This window comes from Ammospiza nelsoni, chromosome 2, assembly GCF_027579445.1.
Source record: "Ammospiza nelsoni isolate bAmmNel1 chromosome 2, bAmmNel1.pri, whole genome shotgun sequence".
NCBI lineage: Eukaryota > Metazoa > Chordata > Aves > Passeriformes > Passerellidae > Ammospiza > Ammospiza nelsoni.
This window is the reverse complement of record NC_080634.1, coordinates 32,002,918-32,024,421: the sequence shown is the minus strand read 5'-3', so window position 1 is coordinate 32,024,421 and position 21,504 is coordinate 32,002,918. Positions and strand designations below refer to the sequence as shown.

At 38.2% G+C, this 21,504-nt stretch overlaps 1 protein-coding gene across 1 annotated transcript in view; it reads left to right on the top strand.

The window, feature by feature from the left end:
* CRACR2A (calcium release activated channel regulator 2A) overlaps positions 1 to 19,308 on the top strand; it is a 51,770-nt gene extending 32,462 nt beyond the window's left edge. The window contains exons 9-18 of the mRNA XM_059466108.1: positions 555 to 626; positions 2,797 to 2,842; positions 3,660 to 3,751; positions 4,478 to 4,802; positions 8,298 to 8,430; positions 10,383 to 10,464; positions 11,369 to 11,483; positions 13,184 to 13,285; positions 17,867 to 17,943; positions 18,871 to 19,308. Of these exons, the coding sequence (XP_059322091.1) occupies positions 555 to 626; positions 2,797 to 2,842; positions 3,660 to 3,751; positions 4,478 to 4,802; positions 8,298 to 8,430; positions 10,383 to 10,464; positions 11,369 to 11,483; positions 13,184 to 13,285; positions 17,867 to 17,943; positions 18,871 to 18,961 (1,135 nt within the window). The 3' untranslated portion in view covers positions 18,962 to 19,308. The remainder of the gene's footprint in view (positions 1 to 554; positions 627 to 2,796; positions 2,843 to 3,659; positions 3,752 to 4,477; positions 4,803 to 8,297; positions 8,431 to 10,382; positions 10,465 to 11,368; positions 11,484 to 13,183; positions 13,286 to 17,866; positions 17,944 to 18,870) is intronic.
* Positions 19,309 to 21,504: the final 2,196 nt, after the last annotated feature.

Sequence of the window (21,504 nt, the reverse complement as noted above, 5' to 3'; positions counted from 1 at the left end):
TGAAGCAGGTGTAATGTTCAGACAGTGCACAGGAAGAACTTGAGGCTTCATTGAAAGGCGAAAAAAATCATTAAAGGCCAGACACCAAATCATGTTAAATCAAAGTAAATGGTGTTAAAATGGCTGCATAAGTGTCAAGAATTGGAAGAAATTGTAGGGATTGTAGATGTGAGAGCCTGACATATGGTTCCTGCAGCAGGATAAGCTCTAATTTTGGATAAAATGTCACCTGTTTTTTAGTGGCTATAACTGGGAAGTATTTTAGCAGTGTATCTGTTCTGAATGCTCCAAGTGCCAGTATCAACATATATAAACTCTCTGGATGAAGAAATTAAAAAGCAATATTTTTTGAAAAAAGAACCTCTACTCCTTCTTCTGCTAACTTGTACTGCTGTGCTACTGAATAAACTTCTTTAAAATATTAACCATTCATGCAGAAGAGACTCTACAAGTTTGAAGAAGCTGAGGTCTCAAATGTAGATACCCCTAGGGGGAAGCATTTTAGCAGTGTTCTTACCATGCTTAGAACAATTTTTTCTTTTTTTTTCTTGCAGGGAGGTGTACCGGGTGACAGAAACCTTACAGAGAGAGAAGTCAGGACTTTTGAAGCAGCTGGATTTTTTAAGGTAATGTTGATCTTCCAAAAACTCTTATATAATTCTAAAGAGGTCCGTTAAAGGATGAAATTACGTTGGGATATGTAGTGTGTGTAGGTGTCAAGGTGTTGACAGTGGGGTGCCAGAGGGCAGCTTCTGTGCCAGAGAGAAGCCAGGGCTGCCCTGTGACCATGGACACAGCACAGGGCACAGTGGAGCCCCACAGCCCCCATGTGCTTCTGGGAAAGCCTCAGTAAGAAAGGGTGGAAAACAACGCAGCAGCTGGGAGAGAAGAGAGAAAAAAATATGTGAGAAAGCCCTTCAGACACCAAGGTCAGTGAAGAAAGAGGGATAGAAGGTGCTCCAGGCACTGCTGGAGCAGAGTCCCTTGCAGCCTGTGCAGAGTCCACACAAGAGCAGGCTCCTGGCAGGAGCTTGGTCCGTGGAGAGGAGCCCATGCAGGGGCTGGTTTTCTGGCAGGAATTATGGCCTGTGGTGGACCAGGCTGGAGCAGTCCATTCCTGAAGGATTATTCTCCATGGAAAGGCTCTGTGCTGGAGTTGTGAAGGACTATAACCTGTGTGAGGGAACTCACTCTCACTCACTGGAGCGAGAAAACTGTGAGGAGGAAGGAGCCGCAGAGAGAAGCTGTTATGGACTGACCACAAGCCCCACTTTTCCCCATCCCCTTGTGCCACTCAGGATTGGTTAAGGAGGTAGAAGAACTGAGGGTGTAGGCATGAAGTTGAGCCTGAAAAGAAAAGGGATTGTGGAGAAGATTATTTTAGTATTGTCTCTGTTTCTCATCATCCTACAGTTGAGTCTGTTTTGTCTGTAATGGGTAGCTGGTAAGTAATCTGCTTGTTTTTATCTTGGCCCACAAGCTTTTCTATGTTATTATCTTCCCTTGTGGTGTTGAGGAAGGAGAGTGAGAGAGTGGCTGGATTTACATCTGGCAGCCAGTCAATGTCAACTGCCACAGGATAATGACACAGAAATAGCAAAAATGGTTACAAAAGACTCTTATATGGTTGGTTCTTGCATAGAGTAGAGGGCAGCACACCTGAAAGATATGCTTCATTTTGACAATTCAGAAGTGTAGGACAATCCCCTTTCCAAAAGTCAGATGTAAAACAGAGCAGCACTGAACAGCTCTAATTCTGAGGTAGAAGCCTGGCTGCAGGAGCTTGCTGAAAGGCTCTGTTGCTTCTCAAGTGCTGGGAGTTGAGCCAAAATGAAGATTATTTTCCCAAAATATTTGTAAAATGATTCCAAGATGTACATAGCTAACATTCCTTTGTGATAAACTTCAAATTTGGAGCTGTGTTCAGCCACCTGTAGCACTCTTTTCAATGTGAAGAAATGTTGGGTTTTGTTTGCTCAATGGTCAGTCAGTGTGAGCTGTAGGATGCACCTGCCTCTAGGTCTTCATTGTCTGCACTTCCTTCAGGAGGCCTCATTTTAAAGTTGCCTAAAAATTTCACAGACTTGAGGAAAGGCTCTTATTTTGCAGCATGTGTTTTCCACAGGCCACTCTGTGATCTTGCCTGCTGCAAGTTTTGGGGACACAGATGGAAACATCTGGCAAGAGAGGTTTTTTTCATTCACCCTGGCTGCTCAGTCTCTCCTGTGGCCAGGCCAGCAACAGATGGAGACAATAGATGATGTACTAAGCAGGTGTGCTGTCAGATCTGATCAGAGCTTGCTGATTGCCTGGGGTATCTGTTTCTTGACACTTTCATTGTTTCTGCACAAAGGATGGAAGATGGATGTTTTCCTAGGGTGACTTTTCTGTGGCAGCCGCAATTGCCACAATAACTGGCTTTCACAGCTGTCAGCAGATGAACAAGAGATGGTGTTCTTTGCACCCTCTCCACATTAAGAGGTCATCTTAAAATCATTAAAAATTCTAATTTACGGTAAGTGAAGGCATGTTGACCACAACTGATTTCTATGTGTTAAGGCATTTGTTTAGATAAAATACAGGAAGAGATCCAAATCCCATCTGGCTTTAATCAGCATAGCCCTGCTGGAGAATCAATAGCCCAGATAAGGAACTGGCCGAGGTGAGAATATAAATAAAGGGTGATGAAAGGTTTGCACTGCCAGCTGTCCAGTCTGTCTGTTCGTGTGGAGTAAAAAAGTCAGCAGTTCTAAATACTTGGCTTCAGTGTTTCTTTTGTTTGTATTTTCTTTGCAGAGAGAGGAACAAACATCTCAAGGATGAACGTGACATATTTTTGCAGGTAACCAACTATTATTTTCAAACCCAGTGTTGGGCAGACACATGTGAGAACAGCTTCAAAAGAAGGGGAGCAGAAGGCTGGGCAGGAGATGAACTTTCATGCCCCTTAAATCTTACCCTGTTGTTAATTTGTATTGTCGTCTTTTCTCACTTGAAAATAAGATTTTTTTAATTTGCTAAACAATTTTAAGAGCTACATGTTGAGAATTATAAAGTGGGAGCTATCTGAAGAGAGATGAATGTATTTTAGAAGAAACAAAGGATGCAATCATGAAAGGAGGAAATAACCTAAAAATGGAACAATTAAATGTGTTAGTTTACCCAGTCAAGAGTGGGTAATATCCTGACACATTTATACAACAGTACAATAACTGGTGTACCTGAATCAGTACCTGAGTACCTCAGTACCTGAGGCTGGGGTAAGAGCAGATCCTATTAACTTTTTAAGCAGCAGCAAAGAATGGACTCCTAAGATGTTCTAGGAGCACCCTGGTGTAAGGAGACTAAGGCCTTTAGTTTATATTTGCTTGTGTTCTTAGTCTACAAGAAGCTGCTCATGTAAAAAAAAACAAACAAACCTTTTTTTCCATAACATTGTGCTGTTTTATTTACAAAGCATATGCATTTTTGCAGGATATGGAGTTTCCTGTTCTGATTGTTTATCAATTAGAATTCTGAAACATTTATACCTCTAGTACTTTCTTCTACATTTTTTTTTCTATCATTTGCATTGCATTATTTAAGTATTTGGAATGAGGGTAGTTAACCATAATGAGCACCAGAAGTAAATCAGTAAGAAGTATTCTGTATTTCTACAGAAATGCAAAACAACTGTTCCAAAAGCCAGCTGGAAGCAGAGATCAGGGTCTATCATTGGGAAATACATAGAGGGCAAGATGCAGCCAAACAGGTAGGAACTTTTTTTCATGTGTTCCCTGTTTGAGTATGATGAGGCTTATAGAAAGAAGATGTGGAATGCTTCCTTTCTGATACTTTTGAACTTTTCAAAGAGTGTATTTCTTAAGTGTCTGTCACTATAAAATTACTGTATTCATTAAGAAATTTGGAAATGAAAAGCCAAATTTTAAGTGTGCTGTCTGCAAAGGCAAGAGATTTCCCCACTGTGGATGGCTGTAGGCTGGGAGACACAAAAGCTTGCCCATGAGCCTGTTAATGTGGTACAATTCTGAGTCTCCACTTGGACTTTTTTTATCTATATTAAGCAAAACCATGTCCATCCTATCTACTAAAAAGAGAATCAGATTGCACATTGAAATGATCTCTCTTGGGTGTTTCTTTTATTCCTCCAGAATAGGAGGGAAGGTGGGAAAGGAGAAACCACAGTAGAGAAGCTTAATTTAGCTCTTCTATGAGATTAGAATTGATGTTAATCTAATATTTTCCATTCTGGTTCAGGTTTCTCCTGTAAGTTATTAGCTTTCCCCATGATGCTCATAATTATCAATATATATACACATGGTATAGGCTTGATTTTTCAGCAGACACTGGAATGACTCTCCTCTGCCTGCTGTGACTAATCAAAAACATGAGAGATTAAATTCAGTTATTCAGATTAAATTCAGAATAAAATAGCAGGTCCATTATATTTTTGTGATATACTTCTTTCTCTGTCTAGCCATTCATTTGAAGAAGATGATATTTTCAGTAATTCAAGGAGAAGGAATTCTGCTGGACTGAATGGAGTTCTCTCTGAAGAGCTTGATGGTGGAGTCACTGGAGGAATGCCTAAAACATCACATCTCCAAAGAATAATATCAATTGAAGAAGATCACCTACCCCAGCTTCTTGACAGGCTGGTTGATAAGCAGCTGAGCAGATGGACTGGAGAAGATGAAGATACTTTTGAGACAGAAATGAATAACAAATCCAGAGAGCAATCAATGGAACATTCGTCGTCATCTTCTAGAGAGCAGCCTGTAGGGAAGGAAACACTGTCAAATGTAAGAGGACAAAGGAGATCTCACCTTGAGTAGAGTGTGAAGTTCTGGGCCCTGTGATTTAAGGAGAATGTGAAGGTCCTTGAATGCATCCAGAGGAATGCCACAAAGCTGGTGGGAGGGCTGGAAAGTGTGTCCTCTGAGGAGTGGGTGAGGGCTCTGGGTTTGTCCAGTTTGCAAAAATAGGCTGAGGGATGACTCTCTTACTGTCTGCAGCTTCCTGAGGAGGGGAAGGGGAAAGGGAGGTGCTGATCCCTTCTCCCTGGAATCCAGCAGTAGGATGTGTGGGAATAGTTCAAAGCTGCCTCAGGGGAGGTGCAGGCTTGACATCAGGAAGCATTTCTTTGGTGAGAGGGTGGTCAGACACAGGAATAGGCTTCCTAGGGAGGTGGTCCATGCCACAAGTCTATCAGTGTTTAAGATACTTTTTGATAATGCCCTTCATAACATGCTTTAACTTTTGGTCAGCCCTGAAGTGGTCAGGGAGTTGGACTGGTAGGTCCCATCCAACTGGAACTCTTCTATTCTATTCTGAAGGACCTTGGATGCCATGAAGTGGTGTCATATGTTAATGTGTTATATCTAGAATCTAAAATTATTTGGTTTTCTGTCTTTAAGTTGAAACATGACAGATTAAGCCATTGCATGAAGTGGGGGATGCAAATGTGTTGCAGACAAGTGCTGAAGGTGCAAAGAAGGGGAACTCAATCTAAAGGAGTGGTAACTGCAGACAATGTGTGCATAGATTTACATTTGAAGGACTGTTTAGGGAAAGTGAAGTTAAGCCTTGTAACAGAGGATACAAGAAGATCCTGTGGAAGGCAGAAATTTTCTTAAAAAATAAGCGTTTTTTTAAAAAAATTGTTGTTTGGCTTTGTTTGTTTTGTTGTTTTTTTTTTGCCTCAAGGTGATATTTCTCATATTCTGATACTTTTGAGTCAGCTTTGGAAGCTGTTACATTATCTGAGGAATAATGAGTGGATTATCATGACTTTTTAATTATCATTGAAAATACTTTTATTTAGCAAATGGAAATCCTACATTTTTTTCAGCTCTAGCTTGTATATGTGTGTTAGAAATGAATTCACCATTCAGTAATAATCCTTAAAACAGTATGCTGGAAGGTACTTTTCTGTGGAGTATAAAGTTCTTTTTGCATTGCTATTTCTTCAGAGCTAGCTGTGCTTGTTTTCCAATTTTAGAATCATTGTTAAGGATTACTCATTTTTAGATTCTTGAAGCACATATTAAGAAGATTAAAGTATAGGAAAAATTGGTTTGCTTGGTCATAATTATATGGTTCTTTTAGAAGAAGCAAGCGTATCTTAAAAATTATGATAGAATTATGTCATGGTTACATAATAATTTCTAAGTGGTACCTTTTAATAAATCATTGAGGGTACAGAAAAGAACTTTATAGTTTGAAATTGTCTAATTCAGTGCATGCTTTTTGCTTGCTGTATGACTTATTTTGTGTCACATTTTCAAAGCATGGCATCACTGGACATTAGGATGACAAAAGCCAGGAAGGTCATCCTATCCAGCTAGGACAAGCCTGTAGGAATATATTCAATACCTGAAGGAACCCTAATGGAAATTAAAGCAGGATTTTCTGTTCAAAACTTCTGCATGAGATTCACTTTCAATATGGAATATGAACCATTATGTTTATACGTATAATCTCCCGCATTTGTGTTAAATTGTACAAAAGCTGTGTTACTTTACCTGGCTACTTTTTTTATAAAGACTACTCAAAAGACACATCTAGGGAAGACTTTTTCAGGCTGCATTGTAAACTAAAATAAATTATCATCCTACTGCTATTTCATTTTCCCATCCGCACTTTGTTGAAGCAGACTGTGGAGTAGCTTACCCCCTAGCATAGTGTTCAGATGCAGATTTATAATCAAGTTTAATTATTGAGGTTATGTTCATGACTGGACTTGATACATCTCAGTGAAAAATTACTTCTTATGTTCTTGTGTTGGGAATTGAGCTGAAGGCCTCTGGGGTCTTTGAGTCTTAGTGCTACTGGAGTTTGAATGACCACCAGGGACAAAGTATTTCAGGTCATGTAGTCCATATATTTAGCTGTGGTTCTCAGAAGCACTGTGATAATACTGCCAAGCTGGTGATTGTATGTTAGCTTGTTTTATTTCCCAGAGCACACAGACTAATAAGCTGGGAATGGTTTTTATCAGGACTGAGAATGTGCTTTGTATAAATGTGTGCTACTAGTAGCCTATAGTTGCCCTGGGGTTTAGAATTTTAAAAGAAAATGAAAATAAGAAACCCTTCTATAACTGTGGTGGGCTGTAAGCCCAGCTCATGAAAGAAACATGTTTTTGGTCCCCAAAATTTATAGCCTGAATTATTTTTTTTTCACATGAAGGGAGACAGCAGCTCAAGCCTTTGTTGTTTGGGGTTTTTTCCCCCATCAAGAGCAGCTCTCTATTTCTTCTTCTTTCTCTAAGACTTCTGTATATTTGTAGAAAACACTTCCAAGTGTAGACTTCAATGTCTCATTTAAAGGGCTGTTGGGCAGTGAATTCAATTTTGATGTCTTCATGAAGACATGGATCCTGCACATCAAATGACTGGCAGAGGGCCTTCCCCTCCTTCCCCTCCTCACAACCTGTACCTTAACAAACTAATGCTAGGACCATCCATGATCTTTCTCTCCTTCTGCAGCATTGAAAGCAAACTTTCTATCTCTCTCTTCCTTCAACTTTATACAAAATAGAAGAGACCAGCAAGAGACCCTGCAAACCAGCTGGTGCTACAAGTGCTTCCCAAAGCAACTCCTGATTTACATACAAAAGAATGATGACCTACTTGATAGAGGATATAAATATTCTCTCCAGCATCCACTTAGCTTAGCCTGCAGTAAACAGAACCTGGATAAGCAGAACAAATTGTTGTTCCTTCTGCTTAAAAAGCGAAATGACAGAAACGTAGCTGAATGTTTACAGCCTGATTAACTGGTCTAATTCTCTGTGTCTTTCCTCAATGCTTCTGCCTGTAATGTTAAACAGATGTAGAAATGCAGTAATTGGATGGAAGTTCTTGGCTCTATGGTAGTAGCAGAGAGAAGAATTTGGTAGCATAAGCAAAAAAATTATGACTTTGCTTCTGGTATCTAGATGAAGATGTGCTGCTTCCTCTGAGTCACTGGCTATTGAGCAGAGCTGTGTGAGGCTTTATAAATTTTGATTTGTGCTCATGAACATAAACTGGTTTATTTTGTCAGTTTCATGTAAAGGTTCATATTCAGTACACTTCCAGAGCTCAGTGCAAATCACTGCATTTTGGATGATCTGGAATGATGCATGACAAACACCTGAAATGCTGAGTTATTTTAAGAAACAGAATATTGCTTCATAAGTAATGAAGACTATGATAGGATAAAATCTATTATTTTCCCCATATCAGCCTTTAACTGGAGAGGCAACAGGATTTATAGAACAGTTGGAGGCTAATTTTTGCTCTTACTTGAAGGAGGAGAGAATAAACTCTGTTCCAGAGCGCTTATTCAAGATCATTTTTGTGGGCAATTCGAGTGTTGGAAAGACTTCATTCTTAAGAAGATTTTGTGAAGATCGTTTTTTCCCAGGCACAGCTGCTACTGTAGGTAAGTTTAACAATACAACTATTGTTATTTTTGTTCCGACAGTACTTAAGAGTTTCTACTGAGATCAGGCCTTGTATAATAAAACAGAAACATACAGATGTTGTAAAAGTAGGACATGCAAAGTAAGTTCTCCTAAACTGGAAAGCTCATAATTGATGGAGAAGTTTCAGAATAGATTCTGTACTGAAATCCTGGCCAGCAGTGAGATAAATCAGAAAAAATCTACTGATTTCTGTGAAGCTAGAATTTCCTTGTAGATCTCACAGTTCTGAAGCAGATATCCTGTTCTCTGGACTGCATTGTACTAACAGTCCCACCTTCATATCTCATTGCTATCCCTCTAAGTAATCTGATTTTGTTTTATAGAGAAAGTAGCATATCTGAATCACCTATCATTTAGCATTATACTAATCACCAAAAAAATATGTCAAACCAGTGTTTCAAACGCCAAAATTTTCAAAGCCTACCTTCTTACCTTGCCTAAAATTGTAGAACAAGCTTTCCAAAGTCAGACTCAAAATCAAGGTACAAGAACTCAAGTATAGGTTATTGCAATGCAGCTGGGTTAAATGACCAGATTCCTTATGCTTAGCCTGTATTGAGACCTTACTTATTCTGCAGCATATGTGAAATGAGACTTACCTACTTCAAGGTGAGCTTAGTAATGTCCTAGTTTTTCACTGACTGTATCTTCATTAACTGGAATGGGGGCTTGGACACCTATCTGCAATTGTCTGTTCATGTATCCTATTGATCTAAAAGCTGTGTCCTGTCCATGTTGTCCTGTAATTGGCTGATGCACTTCTCTACACTCTGAGGTCTTACACAGTGTGCAATTTTCCAGAGAAAAAACACAAGAATGAGTCTGAACTCTTTCCTCTTTTGGCTGGTCATCCAGGGTTCTTACAAAGAAAATGGCAGAAAGACATTTGTCACAGCTTTGATTTATTGTTCACATCAATGAGTTTCACAGGTGTGGGCTATGGCTGGCAAGGTACAGACAGTGGAAAAGTCAAGTGAACAATATGGAGAGGAGTGTTTTCAATGAATTTCTACAGAATATTCAAATTTCTTCCCTTGAAATACAAGCAATAGATATATTCTCCATACCAGTTTTTTTATTGCCTATTGAAGGAATCTAAGCAGGCATGGATGCTTTTCCATTGATACCACTGGTAAAAATCCCATTTTTGTGGAAAATGGCCCCAAAGATACTGTTGCTGACCTACTGAGATCCCTTCTAACCTGAATTATTCAATGATTCTGTGATTTTATGATACAGTTCAATTTGATACCAAAAATATGTAGGTTGTCATTAGGAGGAGGTAGTGACTGATTAGCATTTTAAACTCTAATTATTGTTATAAATATCCAGAAAATACCTACATCTTCAGAGGTTAGAGGAATTGGGAGAGGCTTAATTTAAAAGTTTAAATAAATGAATTTTTATGTCCACTAACCTAAAGGAAGTGAGCTTATCTTCTACATTATAAATAGGAGAAGATGTTCTCCACATGTTCAGTCCACCTATCTTCAGCATTTATCTCAGGTTCCACTGTTCCCTGTGCCATGCCTTGTGTTTTTGGAAGGCTCCCATGTGGTTAGCTCAGACTAAACTAACACTTTTCACACAACTATGTCATACAAGTCAATTCCAGGCAAAATGGCTTAGACTGCTGTGGACTGTCAGATGGACCATTGACTCGTGTTCTGTGATTTGGAAAGTGACTTGCATATTTTACAAAACTGAACTACTCTACTACCATTCGGTATTGCTGGAGGATTTCAAGCAAATAAAAGCTCTTGTCCTCTGACAGCTGGAGACTCTGGACATAATTTTTAATGCAGTGCCTATCTTTTTACTTTCCTGGAATTGTTGCTATTTGCTGGATCCAGTTTTCACTGATCAAACAGCTTGTAAAGAGACAGCTCACCTTGCCTTTCTGTTGCAGGTGTGGATTACAACGTGAAAACTGTCACAGTAGATCACAGCCAGGTAGCGCTGCAGCTCTGGGACACAGCTGGCCAGGAACGGTGAGGAACGGTCTCTTATGGCTCAACCCTGGGAGTGTAGCTGCTTCCTCACTCCCCCGTCTGCTGGGATGGAGGAGGGAATTGGAGGGTTGGAAGTGGCAAAACTCCTTGTTTGAAACGAAGACAGTGTGATGAAATTTAACTCCATGCCAGTCAAAATCCTGCACACATTTTAAGGTCTCACTTCCCTGAATCATCTGTTTGAAGATCATTAAGTGTGAACCTAATCCTGCTTCTTGGGAGAGGAACAAATATAGGAGCATTCCTAATGGAGCCAGTGCATTCACAGTTTAGCTCATTCCCTTGCAGCACTAATTAAGCTCTGAAAAGTTTAGCGCAACACTGTTTCTTTAGGAGGAAGACTGATTTTAAAATGCACCTAGAATGATTTCTATATCAGGAAATACCTAAATGGAGAAAAAAGATGAGTTTATTTTTTTTTTTACTAAAGCAATACCATTGCAGTAGAACTCCAGGTTTTTATAAGATTTCAGTGGTCATTTCCTTCCCCATCTCCTCACCTATTGTATAACTTTCTATTACTATTACTAAAAGCAAGGATGATAATGACAGTCTGCATTTTCTATATGAAGATTTGGAAAAAGGTCTCCAAAAACCTAGCTAGCTTTAGAAGAGCACTTAGTGAGGGGGAAATTTCTGCTCCAAGCTTAAAACGAAAGAGGAGAGAGAAGGTGAAATATTAAGCTAATTATCCTGCCTAACCCAGAATCAGTTAAAGAAGGCAGGGGGAGCTTTTCCGAACACTTTCTTTTGAAAATTCCTTTTGTTTTATTTTTTTCCCCCAAATAATTTATTTCCCTTTGTATGGAGGAGTTACTATAAATTTTAACTTGTCGATTGTTGCTTCTGTTAAAGAGAGCTGTAACCAGATTCTTACTTGCAGGTACCGAAGCATTACCAAGCAGTTTTTCAGAAAAGCTGATGGTGTCATTGTGATGTATGACATAACAGCAAAAGACACATTCACAGCTGTCAAGCAGTGGCTGATAAGCATTGAGGTAACTTGACATAACTTGAAATCCAAACCTTGGTGTCAATCTCTACCTTCTGAACAAGGGCTGTTAGCAGGGTGAAACCGAGAGAACCATGTTTCTTGTGTTGTCACAATTACATTTTTGTTTGTGAGTTTGGTCTGCACTGTTGCCAGTGAAGTTGTTTTTCGTTTCTATCTCTATGAAAAAAAAAATATATAGTTCCAGGGTTTTAAGGACTTTGAATGAGGGGTGGTAAAATCCCAGCATGGAGTCCTCTTATTTCTCATGAAGAGAACTTTGTTGATGACCTCCACTGGATCACTGCTAGCACTGAGAGGTGTTTTGGATCAGTGATGGTGATCTGGTGATCACTGATGATCACTAGCATTTGATAACCAAGTGTGTAGCTTGTGGAAAATAGAGTATATTAGGAACATAAGCCATAAACATAGAACTGTGTAATCCACAGTAGTGCTGTGAAACTGTACTTGTGAAAGACAGTTCAGTTTCCTGGGGATCATCCTTTCAACCACTTGAAAAGGAAATGTAGTCCATATCACTGAATGACATCAATTAATTAAAAATTAAAACAAATTAAGAGCATAAGCAACAGAATTTGCTTGTGGCCAGAGCAAAGAGTAAAAATAAAACTGAGGCAGCTGCCACAAAGGGCTGACTTGTAGCAAGAACAAAGTGTGGCTCCCTGTTTGCACACTGAAAAAGTAAGTGACAAATAAATATGCAAAGATCATTTAGTCTGATTTTATTGGGCATGTGCTCTAGTATAACACACTATTATAATAATAGTATTATATATATTATTATGATTATTATTATGATTATTATTATTTACTATTGTATTTCCATAATAGCCAAGAGGTGTCTTTGGGAGTTCAGATTAGGACTCAGTCATTTAAATTCCTCCAAACAGTCATAGTTTTTCCAGATATGAGTAGCCTTACTGAAGTACTATTAGCATGCATTTGGGAAGAACAGGCCCTTGCTAATTATATGATCTTAATGAATAAGTGGCATGTTTTAATTCCGTATGGTAAAAGCTAGTGGAGCATTGCTGATTTTGATTCAGAAAAATGGAATATTGTGGTCAAAACTTTTTTCCAAGCTCTAATAGTTCACTCTTCTTTACTAACTAATTTTTGTTTGCTACAAACTATTGCTAAGTTGGACATACTGCCAAGTCCCTTTTACTGCTGTAGCATTCAGCCCACCTAATAAAAGCACTCACTGATATAATTATAACCCTTTTCAGAATGGATTTTGATTTCTGTCTATTCTATGTATTTTGGGGGCCTATTCTGTGTATTTCTTCACTATTTCATGTAATTCATTTGGCATAATAACACCCAGGTGTTGCCATTATTTTTCCTGGCCATGTAATTAGAAAAGCAGTGGCTGTAAACACATAATACCTGAGCCTGTGTAGCACAGTGGTTTCCTCTCTCCCATTTTAATATAAAGTCTAATGAGCTTCTGTGCTGTTATTAGAAAAAATCCCAAGTCAGTGTAACTCTTAGCATTATGTCTTTTTCATGTCTTTTATCCAACTTCAATTCCTGACATGTTTGTCAGCAAAGTGGCACATACCTGGTTTGTGTGAAGTTTTAAATGTCTTGTTAGAGTGTGACATTTGTTAGCTTTTATCTTCTTAATCTGTGATCTTTTGAATTCAGCACTTCAGTTGATATTTGCTGTTTATCCTGCAGGAGGCAACTGGGGAGACCGTGCCTGTTCTTTTGTTGGGTAACAAAACCGATAATGAAAAGGAGCGTGAGGTCCCGATGGGAATGGGAGACCATCTTGCAAAGGTACTGTGCTTTGGGAGCTCCTTACAAGGCTTGAAGGTGAAGGTTTTAAAATGGAGTCTCAATGTGTCTAAATTCATAGAAATACAGATTAATCTTAGCCAGATAGGTATCTTTAAGGATTAGGAACCCCATCACACTCTTCAATTCAGCTTTCAGTGATGTAAGTGCTTATAATTATAAGTACTTAAAACACTGCCTAGATAAAGAGAACACCCTGAAACCAAAGCAATCAAATAAAAAACCCTAAACCAAACCAAAAAGTGAGTGGAGAAGAAAAATATTTAAGAATTCAATCTCATTGTGTCTCGTTTCTCTTTGTTCTCTCTTTTTCTCTATTTTTTCCCTTGCTGCTTCTTTTTTCCTCCCTTTTCCCTGTGAAAGGATTCTTAACATAGAGATAATTTGGGGACCTTTTCTCCCTCCTACCTCCTGTAAAACCAAAGAAGACCATCTGTTACTCCTGTGGTAGGAGTAGAAAACATGTTTACTTTTAGTAACTTTCCATCAAGGAGATAAAATAAGTAGAGTTAACAGTCTGCATCTACCAGAGCACTGGTGATCCATGGGCATAATTTAAGAAATCAAGGGACTGCAAATACCAGATACTTGTTTATATTCTTGTGTACCATGGCCATCAATTTTTCCTGTAAAACTCTTTATGCAGTGCTTATAGTTTGAACATGAATGCCTGCAGAATATTCATTTATTTAGAAGTAAGTAATCGAAATATTGCTGAAATATTCACCAAATTGGTATGAATATATCTAAATTAAACAGTGTGCTAGATTTCACATATTTACCTCTTTTGCCTTTGATGATAGATTTACTGCCAGTAATAAAAAGGGTATTTTCAAAATTTGAAGTGCAACTGAATTGTTCTTCCAGGAAAGGTTGCTGCTAGGCACTTCTCTGTAAGGGAAAGAATTGGGGCCAGATCTCTTTTTATCTTATTTTGATAATTCACATAGGCTTTTGAAATTATACCTCCCTATTCAGGTTTGTGTCCATTATTTGGTTTTTGTCTGAGAGGATTATCAGCCTTGAACTTATCCCCCAAAAGACCTCCCTTTAGGAAATCAACTTTATTTTCTTGTGTGCGTGGAAATGCAGATAACTTCGAGACCCTGGAAGCTAGGAGGGAGTCCAGGGTGAATCCTTCTGTGAAAAAAACAAGTGACACATAAATGCTAAATGGACAGAGAGTAGGTGTCTTGCATGTCATGTTGCTCTAAAAAAACTGCACTAGTAAAACAAAGATGAATCACTCTAGCATATAGAGCTCACAGCCCACCAGGCTATTAATTCTAACATGTCATGCAAGAAAATAAAATGTTTTGCATAAGTAAAACAAAAAGTTGTCAAATAAGATGGTTATAATCAAATGAATGGATCTGAATGACTCACTTGAATGTTTGAATGTGCTGCCTGAGGTAGATAAGAGAAGGAGTGATTAATGGCAGTGGATTAGTTGAAAAGTAGCATAGATATAATTAAATTATAATAATTTGCTTGCTGAGCTAATAATAACCATGAATTTTAATGAAATATTAGTTCTTGCTAAATGGCCATGTAATTCCTGTGAAACCACATACCACTGTCTCTGTTAGTGTATGCAGCTGAGTTACTTGTTTTTTGAATAATCCCATGAATTACTCACAAATGATCCCAAGTACACAGGGCTAGGTGCTGAGCTGATACTAATTTGTATAGCCATATTTGGTGAAAACAAGCTCTTGTTGTGCAAAGAGTCAGTTTAGCCTGTTGATCCTGAAGTCCAACAGTTTTAAGGACTGTTTCAATGTCTCACAGGATGGGGTTGGTTTTACCCAGTTTTTCCTATAGTCAGAAAGGAACATGTACTTTCAGGGGCCGTTTCAGCTCAGCTAAATTAACCCTTCCTTTGCTTCAGTCCCACATCTTACAAGCACTGTACTGTACAACAGCTTTGGTCAGAAACCCAAGGGCTCCCATTATAATGCCCTTGTCACATAACTTCTCTGCAAGGTGGGCAGCAAAATTAATTTTTAAAAGGAATAATGGCAGCCTGAAGGGAGTTATCATTTGAGAAGACTTGTAGTTCCAGTGTGTTTGTAATATCCCATGAAAAAGAAGAATGGAATGAGCACAGGGATTCTGGAAGTCCATTGGACTTGTTTTAGCAGAGGATCCAGAAGGAAGACTCTGTATAACAAATCACTCTGTAGCTTAGCTTGATCCAGTGATCAAGAATTCATATGAGCACAAGAGAGAGTATTCAGATCATATTGTGAGTGTCCAGGAACAGCCAATGTTCTGTGTGAGTACAGAAGTGTAAGCACTGCCAATTATTTAAATAAAATGCCTTATGATAAAGGTGCTGCTCAGGCGTGCTTATCTCTACATCATTTTATTTTGGCCCTGCACTTACTTCCTGAATGATCTTAAATGGTCAATAAATCCTTATCTATCACTGTTCCCCAACTATAAAAGAAGATAATAATGCCTTGTCTGCCTTGGCTTTGCAGAGTATATGTGCTTCATGGAATGAGGACTATTTCTGTGTATTCATACAGTGCCTGCTTTGTCAACCTGTCAGTTCCATTCTTACACAAATACTGCTAATGAGGCAGTATTCTGAGAGTGATGGTACTTTACAGGACAGAAAATTACCCAGTTCCCTCTGGTAATACTTCATTTTCCTCCCTATTCTTTAGATGTCTGGTGATTTGTAGGCAAATTTTTAAAATGAAGTAATTGTCAGTGGTCTCCAAGGTTCAGTAGCTGATTCCTGGATGGACATGGATGGCATTTCCTAGCTTAATAATTATATGTGTCCTTCCTACTCCTAGTCTGTGCTCCCTGTGTATTCTGTCCATTAGTTTCCTCTCTGAATCAGGGAAATGGCATGTTGTATTTCTAGACTATCTCCCCTTTAGAGAAGAACCTTTTTGCTAGACTGAGAGAATTAAGCACTCATTATCAATTGAGTTTAAATTGTTATCCTTCTGTCCAAGCAATTTGCTGAAAAATCCATTCAGATTCATGCCAGCATAAATGAAATTATCACTGAGAGTTCTCCTCTGGTGACACACTGTTGTATGTGGGGAAGATGTTGGAGTAGTATCATGTTAGACTGACATGAAATACCTATAAGCTGACCACAGTAGGTTTTCTATTGGAATTCTGATCAGCTAAGCAGAAAAAGAGAGTGTTATTTTTATTTCAAGCTTCTGTTTGCATAGCTAGTACGAAATTTGACCTGGCCAAATTTTATCTTAAAACTTTTCAAAGAAAAGGAAGAGAATCATAGGGTTGCATTTTTGCAAATGTTATATGTGTTTAAAAATTGATAAAATATCTGTTCAACACTAACATTGCCTGATTTCTTCCTTCTCTGCTTTTCTGTGCTTATCTGGTCATCAAGAAATTATTGCATGTTGTTCAATCCGGTTTTTCATTGGAACAAACAATATAACCATTGACAAAGTTTACAAAACTGACATTGGATGTCATGGAAGAACTTTTTTTAGAGCTGCCAAAATAAACTACTGTATTTATGGAATTTTTTTCCCCATTTTTGTCTCTGAAATTCCACGAAGATGACAGAAATTTCCAAAAGTTGTGCAATTCTGGAAGCATGGTATATAGGAAAAAAAAATCAAACCAAAACAGAAATACCTCATCATCTTAATGGAAAGTTTTGAAAACTGAATTATAAGTGTCTTCTGAAGAGTGACTAAATAAGTATAAGTGCAGTAACCGGAGTTAATAACAAACAAACGCAACTCTGCAGATGTGATTGTCATTTTCTAAGGTACTGACTTACTTGCTTGAATTTTAAGCTACTGCTATAAATAGCAATAAGACACGGAGATAAGTGGAAAGTGAATAGAAATTTGAAATCTGGATGGGTAAAAGGACAGGTAGTAATACTACAGAGGCAATGTAAGTGACCTTCATTGTAGCAGGTTGTGAAAGTAGACAGATATCTATTTTGGAGGATAATCTGTCATTCCCTTTCAGACTTCTCTGCCATCAGAACTGCCAGGCCAGGCTCTTGTGCAGATGATCTCTTGCCTTTGCATTTATAAGACTTCAGCTGAAGGGCTGGGAATCTCTCCCAAGACTTGATCACTTATCCATTGTTCCTAATTACAAAGCTCCCAGGGGAGTACAAAACTGAAAGATGCAGGCTGACTGAAAAGGAAGTGCAGAAAAATTTCACAAGTACAAAAAGATGAAAGAAGATTTACTGGAATTCTTTTCACCTGTTTTGTCCAGCACTCAGTGATGTGGGAATTGCTTGATCAAGGGAAGTTCAATAGGCTTAGTGCCTTACAAGACCTGTTTTCATTTGAGCTCTTATATCAAAAGCTATTCTACAGAACAAATATCTGCTAAGAGAAGCATATAGTTGTTATTTGAGAGGCACACTTGGACTTCTTTTGTTACTCTTTAGTGTTGGCTCTAGAATTAAAGTCCTAAGATCATCTATTTCTCCTTCTTTATTTTCATATTTCAGTATACCTGTGCTGCTCTTTTTACAGCTGGAGTGAGACATTGTGCAAAAGTAATTGAAATGGTCTTTCTCTTTGACTGTAGGATTACAATTTAATTTTCTATGAATGCAGTGCATATTCTGGGTACAATGTGGAAAAGTCCGTGCTTCACTTAGCTAGGTAAGAAGAAAACACCAACAATGAATTTTTTATATGTCTGACTGCCTGTAACTGATGACATTGTGAATTCTCTTTGTTTAACTAGTTTTATGTTATATTATATTTATATTAGTTTTATATAGGAACTCAGGGTGGTGAAATATTCATTGCTTTTAAACTGTTCTGTAGCCTGACCCTATTGCTCTGGCTGAGAGTTGCTCAGGTTCATAAAGAGTTATGCTGGTGAAACTCTGCATAGATCCAGAAACATCTGGATTGTAGCTAGGAGAGCTGAGGGCCTTGGCTGTTGTGATAATTCCTGCAAGAATTTCCTGAAGGTTTGCAGAAATATGCTTGAAAATGGATGCTGCTGACTCCTTGCAGCAGGACATTGGATATGCTTCCTTCTTCCCTCTGCTCATTACGGCTCAAATTCTGCTGTCTGCCTGAGGGCTGGGAGACAGGAAGAGGTGGATTTTTGAAGTTATATGAAGGCTAGAGGTAAAGATACAGGAAAATATGGCACCTCTGAACTACTTACAGAGGTGAAGACACTGGTAATGAGTTGGCAAATCTCTAATATTGTTGCTGAAATCAGTGAAATTTTGTGAAAGTGTCAGTAATTGATAAATGTCTAGGCAGCCAAATTTGTTTTAGTTTTGTTCCAGCCTTAAAAGTAAGACATGAAAGTTACTGTTTTGAGTCTGTGTAATATGCAATAAAGGTTAACAATCAGCACTAACTAATTTTCTCTAACTAAATGAAGAAAGAGAGTTGTGTTATGGGGCCACCCTAAATGTACTTTTTTGCTTGTTTATTACTTCACAAAATTTTGTCATCTTCTGTTAAATCTCTGGACAATTTTATACTCTTGGGAAAATGTTTTTTGTTCAGTCTCTTGTGGGTTTATAGACTTTTTTTCTCACAAGTATTCTTTCTTTGCTCCAGGATTTTAAAAGAACATGAAGATAAAGTGAAAGAGAAAACCATCGAACTTCAATCTGATACAAATAAAAAGTCATGCTGTATGAGGCAATAAAATGCTGAGGCATGTTTAGACAAGTCATACATTTATAAAACACTACCTGGCACTAACAAATTTGCTTTTATCTTCCAAATATTTCTTCTGCTGTGTTCTGACTGTAGGTATAAGTGAAAGTTAAAATCTATATATGATCTGATCTTGCTTTTATAAATATTGTCTTTGGTTAATTGACAGTGTATTTGGGGCGGTAACAATCCTTTATTCTGTTTGATGCCTAACACCACTGAATCCTGCTTTGTCATCAGGCTTGTAGAAGCTGCCACATTATTAATAAGAAGAAATAATTTTATGGGAAGAAAACTATTTTGAATATGAAGTAAATTCCTACTTGTGTGAATAACCCATCCTCTGAATACTGCTTATTTAATTTCTGTTCAGATCCTTAGATCCTGATTTTCCGCTAAGCTCTCTTTGCAATTTTTTAAAAGTTGCCATAGGTGTAGTTGTTTGTAGTTCAAAACATGTTAAGGCTGACTGAACAGCTCTTTGTCTCAAAAGTCTGTCACAGGAGGTGTCATAGAAAATTTTGGAGGTAGAATTTTCAGAAACAGCAGATCTTATTTTGAGGAAGATTTTGAAAAACGTACCAGCATTTAATGAGTGGAAAATCTCACCAAAATTCAGTGAGATATTGCTCTTTTAGCAATGCTAAGAAAAAATACCTCCTCATGTAGCTAAACACATGACTGCTTTTTAAAAAGCAGCTGCCACACAACATTCCTCCAGGGCCTGTTAGCACTGAGACACAGTTTACCCATGGGGATGCATTTTAGAAAATCATGGCCCACCCTGGATCATATGAAACACAGATGTCAATTATCTTTGGAAGCTTTTGTGGAATATAAATGGAAATAAGAAGCTTGAGAGTGCATCACCCAGCCACCACATGATCAACAATTATTCCTGGTGGGATATGTCTTCACTGCATCCAGCTATTGTGGTAAGCATTTAAGAATAAGTATTCACAATGGTAAGCTTGTTGGGAAAATAGAACCCATGGCATAATTTATTTAATTAAAATTGCACACAAGATGGTAGATTTCATTATATAAAACTGTTACAGACATTATGTTTTTAATCAATTTTCTAAATGTTTTTATTTTTAATTTAACTAATTTTTAATTAGTTAAATTAGTATTTTTGATTTAACTAATGAATAAATTTGAAACGAAAGATGAATAATAAGCATTAGCTCATTAAGTAACTCTATTTTGGATAAAAACTTTGTCAGTAATTAATTGTGCTCTTGGGATTTCAGTCTGATCAAAGGTGTTCTCTGTTTCCAAGAATTGCAGTACAGGGGTTTATAGACTTGCCCCTACAGCAATTTCTGTATCCATACCAGCACTTAAATGCCTTTTCCTAAGAGTTGGGGTCCGAATGTGACCCCTTCCCTATCAGGTAGAATAACCAGGGGTTTACTTCTATCAGAAATGATGGATAAACCAAGCATCCCTGGATAAGCTGATAATTAAGAGTTTTTCCCTTGTTGATTCCTAAGAATCTGTTTATCCAAATGACAAAAACTCCCCTTGCCTTAGTGAGATGCCTAAGAAGCTCTAAAACACTAAAGGAACAAAATGAGTATCCATTACTGAAAATCAGTAGGCTTTCTGTTCACCTCCCAGGGCTGCTTCTTGAAGTCCATTACTGGTTGTGGAGAGTTGAGCCACTTTATCGACTGTGGCATGTTATCCATCATGGAAATCTTAGAATTGAACCATCTGTGTTCAGTCCTGGCTGGAGCTGAGCTAATACAAATCATTAATTTAAACATCAACAAAACCAACACTTTATCCCAATTTCAGCTAGGAAAAAAGTGTCATCAGTTTAAATATTGGCTCTGCTAATTGACTTAGAGTGATCTGTTCCCCCACTGATATTGGAATCAGCAATATTTCCTCCAGCCTCAGGAAGACAGTTGAACCCTTAATTTCAGCTTTACTGCCCATGATTCTAGGTCCACAATTTCAGGTCCTTAATTTCTTCTTCCCTGAAGTTAATTTTGAATTTGACGGACAGTGACAAGTGAAGTAGATTTTCTTTCTGTGATCCCACAGGGTCATTTTTATTTGGTAGCTTGGGTGTCCTTTAGCATGCACTGAGACCCTGCCAGCAGGATGTACACAGTTTGAGAACAGGCAATACTAAGAAGCAGCTGAATCCCAGAATGAGGGGGATTTGTCCTTCTACAGACAAATGTGGTGCAGTCTAGCACCCAGGCAGTGTCTTCCATCTAGGATTGATAGCTGTGGCTGCTGCTGATCCTTTTTGGAAGTCCAGCCAAATCCCAAGCTGAGTACACATTGCAAAGGTGCAGATACACACACAGCACCAATGTCATGTGCCACACAGACCACACAGAGATTGATGTCTTCACTGCTTGTCACCCACATATACACAAGCAGCATTCCTATATATATGAACACAGACAACCTAATCCTCCTCTTCCTTTCCAACAGATCGAGACAAGTTTGCTGATGAAAACGTGCATGTACACAACTCCTGTGACTTGCAGTGCTCTCTTTCTCTCACCC